Source organism: Neoarius graeffei, chromosome 3 (assembly GCF_027579695.1).
Source record: "Neoarius graeffei isolate fNeoGra1 chromosome 3, fNeoGra1.pri, whole genome shotgun sequence".
Taxonomy (NCBI): domain Eukaryota; kingdom Metazoa; phylum Chordata; class Actinopteri; order Siluriformes; family Ariidae; genus Neoarius; species Neoarius graeffei.
Genome location: NC_083571.1, coordinates 118,183,728 through 118,194,072, shown reverse-complemented (window position 1 = coordinate 118,194,072; position 10,345 = coordinate 118,183,728). Strand labels below are relative to the sequence as shown.

Here is a 10,345-nt window from a genome sequence, read left to right as displayed (position 1 = left end):
GTGTTCCTTTAATAGGAGACCGGGTGGAAACGCGGCGGAACCTTTGTTTGTAGGCAAATTCCTGTTACTCTAACAACAACAACAAGTTTAATTGATATCGCGCCTTTCACCAACCCAAGGGCTCTTTACAAACAAAGAGAAGCAAAGAAAACATGACAGATAGGAGGCACAGAAAACAAAATGACAATTGACCTGAGAATAAAGATAATAGACTGTTAAAGTAAATGAAGTAAATGTAGTTGGCTTACTGCATGATTTTGATCCTAAATTTTATATATAATATAATTTGTCTAAGTGCTTTTAGGTATTGGACTCAGAATGAAAAGTGCTATTATTATTATTAATAAATTTTTTACAAGTAGTCTAGGCAGCACGGTGGTGTAGTGGTTAGCGCTGTCGCCTCACAGCAAGAAGGTCCGGGTTCGAGCCCCATGGCCGGCGAGGGCCTTTCTGTGTGGAGTTTGCATGTTCTCCCCGTGTCCGCGTGGGTTTCCTCCGGGTGCTCCGGTTTCCCCCACAGTCCAAAGACATGCAGGTTAGGTTAACTGGTGACTCTAAATTGAGCGTAGGTGTGAATGTGAGTGTGAATGGTTGTCTGTGTCTATGTGTCAGCCCTGTGATGACCTGGCGACTTGTCCAGGGTGAACCCCGCCTTTCGCCCGTAGTCAGCTGGGATAGGATCCAGCTTGCCTGCGACCCTGTAGAAGGATAAAGCGGCTAGAGATAATGAGATGAGATGAGACAAGTAGTCTACAATAACCAGAAGATACAATAAATGGGACGTTCCACCGAATGGGTGCCATTTGCTTGTTGTACCACTCCCAAATTAAACTTAATTTGTTATATCTTTTCAACACTGATTATAATAACACGCATATTTAACTATTCAAAATGTGTATTAGTCAACCTCAGGCTACATTATTTTATTTTTTTTTACAAGGTTTGGAAGTCAAAGATGGCTGCATACTCTTTATATGCGTAACAGGACTGAAAGTAACAGGACTGAGTTTTAGGCCAAGGATTAGCTAATACATGGAATTAAGCCACATGGCGTCATCACTAATAGCATGACCACACTTAGCACATTCTAGTGATTTACCAAAAATCTGTATTTTTAAAATAAACAAATATCATCTAAGAAGTAATTTAAATAACAGGACAGTATGTTGACATTGACCTTATCAGTCAAAGTTAAAAAATCATCAAATACACAGAAAAGTAAATGAGAGAACTAACTTTTGGTCTTCCCATGGCCTTCAGAAGACACAACTGATGTAACTTCCTGTTGAGCATGTGATTTATGGAATGTTCCAAATTTGTCAGATGGGGTAATATGTTTGGGTAACAGGACTGAGTGAAAACCCAGGGACACGACTAAAATGTGTATTTTAACTAAGATATTGTGGATTTCTTATGAAAAAAATATATTTAAACCATGAATAGGATATGGAGTCACACAACAGTGCAAAAGAAATACTGTTTCTGAAGGATTTTAATCATAATATTTCATAGTTAATTATAAAGTTAGAGTGCGGGGACAGGTAACACGTGCTATTTTTCAGTGTTTTAGGTAGTTTTCATTAATCCTTACAATTATATATCTTAAATTTGAAATCAGATCAATGTGCAGGACATTCTGCGTAATAAGGAAATGTATTTTAAAGTACATTTTTATGTGCATTTATACATATAATTTTCCAGGGACGGAAATGGCACCGATTCGGTGGAATGCCTCAAATCTTAAATTGAATCATATTTGCTACAGTTATTTAATGTTCTTTATATATAATTTGTTGTACAGTGCTATTATTAGTGTCTCGTAAACTTTTGGTCCTAAAGCCAGTCCATTTTATCTCATGTATATGAAATCCTCTTACAGTAATAAATAAATGAAATCAGCAAATTAAACACGGATTGTTTTACATTTTAAGCATTGTCATCTCTAGCTGCTTTATCCTGTTCTACAGGGTCGCAGGCGAGCTGGAGCCTATCCCAGCTGACTACGGGCGAAAGGCGGGGTACACCCTGGACAAGTCGCCAGGTCATCACAGGGCTGACACATAGACACAGACAACCATTCACACTCACATTCACACCTACGCTCAATTTAGAGTCACCAGTTAACCTAACCTGCATGTCTTTGGACTGTGGGGGAAACCGGAGCACCCGGAGGAAACCCACGCAGACACGGGGAGAACATGCAAACTCCACACAGAAAGGCCCTCGCCGGCCACGGGGCTCGAACCCGGACCTTCTTGCTGTGAGGCGACAGCGCTAACCACTACACCACCGTGCCACCCTGTTTTCTAATATATATAATTAGAAAATGTGAGTCTGTTTAATGTCTAATGACTAAAGATTCTGTGATACAAACAAAACTGCCTGTCTGGGCTGATGGTTATTAGTTTACGGCATATTTAGACTCTTTTTGGAAATGTTATCAATTTCGATGTGTTTAGCTCTTTATAGGTATGTAAAGGTCTAAATAATAGTTATTATTTTATTGATGGATTGATTGCATATTTCGACTCTTTAATGGCTACAGAAAGCTAAACGTCGATATTGAAAACATTTCCTAATCAGACCTTGTGGTTGAGTCCCAAATGACTCCTTAGTCCCTATATAGGGCACTAGATGGATGTGGATCTGCAGCCCTACATAGTGCATTAAGGAGCCGATTCGGATCCAGCCCATTGCCTTCATTGTGAGTGTAAGCTGTGTGTTTGTACACAATACAGGAGGTTTTGAACCGGAGGGTTGTGCGCTCCATAGGTTTCATAATCTTTAATTATCAATAAAAATGTGTATATTTACACATATAGAGTGGGATCCGCCTACAGGGCGCTCGTTTGGTCTGCTGAGCTGCAGGTTGGAGATGTGATGTGTGTTTGGTCCAAGCTGCAGGATCAGACCCCAGCTGGGCTGGAGCGGAAACCTCCGTGTGCTGCAGAAGCGCATCCTTCTCGAGCGGATCGTCGGGGAAGCCAGAAACAGTGGCAGCGTTTTCCAGCCCGGGTGTGAGATGAATCCCAGCCGGAGATCAGACAGCGGATGCAGGAGGACACCAGAAGGACGGGCTGCTTTCTTCTTTCCTGCTCTGGAATAAACAGTGAAGTCTGTGCATGGATACACAGTGTCCTCTTTTCTCTTCACAGCGCTACAGACGAGAGAAATGGAGGAGAAAAGTCGTCCTTAGAATTTCTTTCCAGTACCTGCTGCTGCTTTCATCCTCTAGCTGCTGAGATCCTGCAGGACATCAACACACTGGATTTCTATAAGGCTTCAATCAAAGCATGGGAGTTGGTTTCATTTCTCTTGTCTGGATTTATATTAATGAATTAAGGAATGAACTAACTGTCTGTAGGTGCCATTAGTTCACTGAATCCATTCATCATAGCATTCTGGTCATCTCTTTGGCTCTGAGAACATCTGTTCATCAGGAGCGATGCTTTTCCACATGACGCCTTTGCATGCCGACGTTCTGGCTTTCTACTCTTTTAAATCAGGCGTTTGCTGAGGAATAAACAAGACCTGCGGCATGCATCTCGGACTGGATGAGAGCAGGGAATGTCAGTACAATCAGATCTGCACCCATCATAACTCCTCATCCATGGAAACCCCGCACACCAAGAAGAGGAGAATGAAGAGAAAGTGGCAGGTCTTCCCAGGCCGGAACAAGTTCTACTGCAATGGGCGGATCATGATGGCAAAGCAGTCTGGTGTGTTTTACCTCACCATGGCACTCATCCTGGTGACCAGTGGGCTGTTCTTCATGTTTGAGTAAGTGTTGAGTAATCATTTGAGTAAGTGTTGAGTAATCATTTGAGTGAGGAGTCACTGTGAATGTCCCACATGACGTCCTCGTTGGCTTTCAGTCATAATCAGAGTGGTGTTGGTTAGCAGTTCCTATTTCACACCAGCTCCAACCCACAGATGATGTTCTGTGCCATGGAATGTTTCTTATTGTTATATCACAAAATCACTGATTCTTAGATGCCTCCATAAAGGGTTGTTTCTACTTGTAACCCCAGCTATAGGGTTCTCCATGAATTCCAACAAAGGTACAGTTTACTACGAGTGTACTTCCTACATATTTCAGGTGGCTTGAAATAAATATTTTTACACCTTTACACTCTTAGAAATAATGGTCAAATCTAGAACCGTGAACATTTCTTCAGTTTGGCCCTCTGGGGAAAAAACCCAGTGGGTCAGTGTTCTATATTTACTTTGAAGTTCTCCCAGATAGTTAAACCAAAGAACCTTTCAAGGGTGTAGAAATCATTATTTCATACCCATTATAGTACTTTATGGGTGGCACGGTGGTGTAGTGGTTAGCGCGGTCACCTCACAGCAAGAAGGTTTTGGGTTTGAGCCTGATGGTCGACAGGGGCCTTTCTGTGTGGAGTTTGCATGATCTCCCCATGTCTGCATGGGTTTCCTCTGGGTGCTCTGGTTTCCCCCACAATCCAAAGACATGCATTCAGGCTAACTGGCTGTTCTCAGTTGTTCAACCCAACCAAGAACAAACTGGACAGGAGGAGAAGAAGAATAGTCCTGTATGGCCTTCAAAAAAGGTTGACTCTAGAAACATTAAGGTTTCTTCAGTTATACCTGTGCAAGAAGTCTTCAATGTTCTATGTAGAACACTACACTGATACCCCTTTTCCACCAAATCAGTTCCAGGGCTGGTTCGGGGCCAGTGCTGGTGCTGGTTCACAACTCATTCAACTTGCGAACCAGCTGAGAACCAGTTTGCTTTTCCATAGCTTGGGGTGCTAAGGGGAACCATGTCATTACGTCATTGTATACGTCAGTTACATCGCTGCGTTTGCATAAACCTTGGCACGAACATTGAAGCAACAACAACACGGAGAAGAACAACAAGAAGAAGAAGAAGCAGCAGCAACAACAACAATAATAATGGATGACTGCTGCTTTACTGCATCCATGATATCTCGTCGCTTATTTAAAAATGTCGCCCTCTCGCGGTCTTGCTATTGTTGTTGGTCTTAACAACTCCGCCCCCTGCTGACATAAGCAGTTCTTTCCTCTAGCCCAGCAAAGAGCTGGTGCTACCCTGGAACTGGTTTTTCTGGCCCAGAGCCAGTTCTTTGTCAGTGGAAACAGAAAACCCGGTTCCAAACTAAGCACTGGCCCTGAACTAGCCCTGGAACTGATTTGGTGGAAAAGGGGTATCAGAGATATCCCTTTAAGAAAAGGTTCCAAGCAGAACTTCATTAGAAAGACAGCTAGACCATACCATGGTGTGTTCCTTATTGTTGTATTTGTGAAACATTGATTGATCCTTGTTCCTGGTTTGATGCTCTTGAAAGTGTGTCTACTTGTAACCTTTTCTGATACAGAACTACTCAGCTGTAGAGTTCCAAATAGGACCTTTAAGAGTTCCCAGACACATAGAACTGAAGAATTCTTGAAGCTTATATATTTAATAACCCTTTTTTCCCCTAAGAATATACTTCCTACGTAAATCAGGCAGGAAATAGTGGTTTCTATACCTGTATATGCTTAGAAAAAAGTGGTCAAATCTATAACCCGACTGTTTCTCTGGTTTGACTGTCTTGGAGAACTCTTGCTGTAGTGTCTTCTTAGAAAAACTGGTCAAATCTAGGACCCTGAATGTTTCTTTGGTGTGTCATGTCCAAACCAAAGAATCCATCAGGTGTGTAGGAATCACCATTCCATGCAATTTATAGTACTTTTAACTAGGACTTGTACTCTTCTAAGAAGTTATCTGGAGCCTTTTGATTCTTCAAAGGTTGTCCCTCTGCAGGAACTCTTGAACATTCTATGCAGAACATTACAATAAAGGATATCCCTTTTAGAAAAAAGTTCAAATCCCCCCTTTCACCAACACGAACCAGGTTCTAGTTCTGGGCTGGTGCTTGTGCTGGTTCAGAGCTGGTTCAATGAGCCAACCTTCTGAGAACCTGCTTGATTTTCCAAGGGCTAGAGAGCCACCACAGAGCTACATCATTACATCATGTCACTGTATACATCTCCACTTTCCCAGCCATTAGCAAAAGATGCTAACAGTGCTAGTTGTGCTGCTACTACCCCCACTCGTGCCCCTAAGCCTGTCCCACTAGCACTGCAGGCATCAAGAACAACAACAACAACAACAACAATAATGATGATGGTGGATTTCTAACTTGTTGGATTTAAACTAACAATTTTCTGGTCACTTTATAACACTTGTGTTTTTTACAGTGAAGTTGCAAATGCCTCCTACGTCCTGCATGTGTAGACTGTATGAGATATGAAATGATGGTTTCTCCAATATTTTCTATCTACATCAGTTTATAAGTGAGCCACAATTCAGGATGGTGGTAGTAGCACTTTTCAGACTAGTATCAGTTTACCCCATGATAAAAAGAAAAGAAGAACTCACACATTTTATAGGTGTAGAAGGTGTAGCTTGATTGCCAGCTCTTTAACTGCCAATTAAATCTTATATCGAGGACTCAACTCACTTCAGAATTTATGGGTCAGTTTTTCAGACACAGGCGCGCTACGATTTTGCTAGTTTTGAGTTCGGTCACTGGGCAGATTCAGTGTCAGAAACGGCAGTTAAATGTGTCTCAGAATAGATTTGATTTATTTCCATGCAGATGTCAAATGGAATATGGGTTAATATATTAGCAGTGGATTCCGGGCTGAACCTGTGAGGACTAAGACCTGAAGTAGTAAATATGATAATATACAGGTGGATCTCAAAAAATAGAATATTGTGGAAAAAGTTCATTTTTTTGTAATTTAATTCAGAAATGTAAACATTCATATATTCCATATTCATTATATGTAAACTGAAATATTTAAAGCCTTTTTTGTTTTAATTTTGATTATGGCTTCTAGCTCATGAAAATCAGAAATTCAGTATCTCAGATTATTAGAATATTTCTGAACATCAATCAAAAAAGGATTTACAATACAGAAATGTCCAACTTCTGAAAAGTGTGTTCATTTATACACTCTGTACTTGGTTGGGGCTCCTTTACCATGAATTACTGAATCAATGGGGCGTGGCATGGAGGCGATCAGTCTGTGGCACTGCTGAGGTGTGATTGAAGCCCAGGTTGCTTTGATCATGGTCTTCAGCTCATCTGTATTTTTGGGTCAGGTCTTTCTCGTGTTCCTCTTGACAATAGTTCATAGATTCTCTCTGGGGTTCAGGTCAGATGAGTTGGCTGGCCAATCAAGCGCAGTAATATCAGGGTCAGCAAACCATTTGGTAGTAGTTTTGGCACTGTGGGCAGGTGCTAAGTCCTGCTGGAAAAGGAAATCAGCATCTCCATAAAGCTTGTCAGCAGATGGAAGCATGAAGTGCTCTAAAATCTCCTGGTAGATGCTGCATTGACTTTGGACTTGATAAAACACAGTGGACCAACACCAGCAGATGACATGGCACCCCAAATCATCACAGACTGCAGAAACTTCACACTGGGCTTCAAACCCCTTGGATTCTGTGCCTCTCCACTCTTCCTCCAGACTCTGACCTTGATTTCCAAATGAAATGCCAAATTTACTGAAAAGAGGACTTTGGACCACTGAGCAACAGTCCAGTTCTTTCTCTCCTTAGCCCAGGTAAGACGCTTCTGACATTGTCTCTATTTCAGGATGGGCTTGATATTAGGAACGCGACAGTTGTAGCCCCTTTCCTGAAGACGTCTGTGCATGGTGGCTCTTGATACACCGACACCAGCCTCTGTCCACTCCTTGTGAAGCTCTCCCAAGTTCTTGAACCGACTTTTCTTGACAATCCTCTCAAGGCTGCGTTCGTCCCTGTTGCTTGTGCACCTTTTCCAGCCAGCAATGACCTTCTGTGGTTTACCTTCCTTGTGGAGGGTGTCGATGATCGTCTTCTGGACAACTGTCAAGTCAGCAGTCTTCCTCATGATTGTGGTTTTGTGAACTGAACTAGACAGAGAGATACAGTATTTATATTGTTTGACTCGTAATTAACTGAAATTCGACATGAAATATTCAAATATTTTGAGATGTTTTCTTAAATTTTATGTGCTGTAGGCCATAATGATCAAAATTAAAATCGAAACGTGCTTGAAATGTTTGTGTAATGAGTCTAGAACTTATTAAATGTTTACTTTCTTAAATAGATGGAAAATATTGAACTTTTTCATAATAGTCAAATTTTTTGAGATGCACCTGTAGAGTTAGGGGAGAGTGGGGAACGTTGTAACAGGGATCTGTTGTAACAGTATCGAGGGCTCCAGTGGTGAGAACATGCTCTGTAGCATCCTCTGCTTGCCTGCACCCCCCCCCCCCCCCCAAAAAAAAAAACAGCGATTTAAACAGGTCTGAAGAACTGATCATCAAAATTCAGAGACTGAGGTATGAAAGTAATGTTTCTTATCTGGAGAAAACTTAAAATTCTCTGTTCATGTTGTATGCAAATGAAACCAAAACAAGGTAGTTTTGATCATTGTATAGTTGTTTTTAGCTTGAATATCATTTGTGACAATGTCACAGTGTTGTTAGCTGTAACAATGCTACCAAATCTTTCCGTAAAGAAATGTTTATTTAGCATTTTTGGAAGGCGTGTCCAATATCAGGGCTTTGTAACACTCAGAGGTAAAACTGTAATGTTAAAAATTCCCAAGTCCATTGGAAAGACTTTGCGGTTACTTGGTAACATGACCAGATGCATTTTATTGTCTTACTTATTTCATATTTATTTCAAGAGGGAGAAAATAAGAGAGCGTGAGAATCTTTAGATTTGATTTCACAGCCTTCTGGTCACTTTCCATGTGAGATAAGGAAAGGAAAGACTCCTGGGCACTGGCATGAGAAGGATGTGATATTTGATGATAATAAATGATGTGTGGGACTTAGTTTTCAGCATCCCCATCCTCCACACAGCCCACTTCCCACAACTTTCATAACACGACACTCCCATTTTCCTGTTTCCTTGGTAACAGTTTCCTCTCCTGCTTGGAAACAGCCGATGTCTCCAAGGAAACAGGAGGGCACCAGGCCCATGGTTCGATGTGGTGTCCTCCAGCTGCGTTGTGCTATTTTAAATGATAATAAAAGTCCAATAAATTCCCTCTTCATGCTATTAGGGGTAGCAGTAAGTGCTGAGGCAGAACACTGCAGTACTTGTGTTCAGTCGCAGACTTTGTAAAGGGATAACAATTAACTTGGTTGCGGAATTTGCTGATTGTTTTCCAACTGGTGACTGCAGAGTTTTTGGATTAAAAAATGTGCTAGTAACATTTACAAAACAGAAACTGGCTCCACACTTTATAGAGTTTAACGTTATCTTTCTATCATAAGTCATTCCATCGTGGATGAAGTCTCATGACCATCGTGATGATTATTATCACAATTTTTGTTGGTATGATTGCTATCGTTGCAAAGTAGCGGGTGAAGATAACGGTGAAGTTCTCTTCACCCGCTACCCTTTAAAAGATAACGGATGAAGTTGTTCCATAAATGGAAACAGGAGATATGATCTAACGTTCAGTTTGGGTTTGAATGCTATATCTTATTATCATTTCCATCCGTATGACAGCGAATAGTAAGATAAGTAGATGGTGTTGTGAAATGCTTCTAAACCCGTATTAATCACAGAATCTCAGAGATTCCATTGAAAATTGTGATCTGTGATATTACAATACAATATACATTATATGGCCAAAAGTATATGGACACCTGACCAGTGTTGTGAAAGTTCACACTTAACAAGAGCTAGCTCAAAGTTCAGTTCACACAGATTAAAACAAACTAGTTCACAATCCCCAAAATGAACTATTGCTTGGTCGGCAGTGTTGCAGAACCTGATCCGGGCTTGAGGCAAACCATGTTTGGTTGACTTGGCTAGAATTGCAGCAGTAGGGTGGCCAGTTCCTTTCTGCGTAGACTCACACACATTCACACCTGTGGGCAATTTAGAGCAGCCAGTTAACCTAACCTGCATGTCTTTAGACTGTGGGAGAAACCGGAGCACCCGGAGGAAACCCCACACAGACACGGGGAGAACATGCAAACTCCACATAGAAAGGCCTCCTGTCAGCTGCTGGGCTCAAACCCAGAACCTTCTTGCTGTGAGGTGACCATGATAACCACTGCACCACCATGCTGCCCCAGTGCACATTCATCTGTTCTGGTTTTTTAATTTATTTTTTTAATAAGTTGCTCTGAGCTATCCATTCCCTACCCATTGCCACTTCCCAAACTAAATGAATTAAAATGTAATTCCTCGGGTGCTCCCGTAAAGCACAATTGTTGTTGTTCTTCTTCTTTGTTTTCTTCAACTCCACTGAACGTTATTGGGTTGAACGCTCTTGTGGCTGAATGAACACACATC

The 10,345-nt window shown here is 41.4% G+C and overlaps 1 protein-coding gene across 1 annotated transcript in view; it reads left to right on the top strand.

Moving 5' to 3' along the window:
• The first annotated feature begins 3,538 nt into the window (after positions 1-3,538).
• Positions 3,539-10,345, top strand: part of zdhhc14 (zinc finger DHHC-type palmitoyltransferase 14) — a 92,034-nt gene continuing 85,227 nt past the window's right edge. Inside the window, exon 1 of the mRNA XM_060916164.1 lies at positions 3,539-3,780. Coding sequence (XP_060772147.1) covers positions 3,539-3,780 — 242 coding nt within the window. The remainder of the gene's footprint in view (positions 3,781-10,345) is intronic.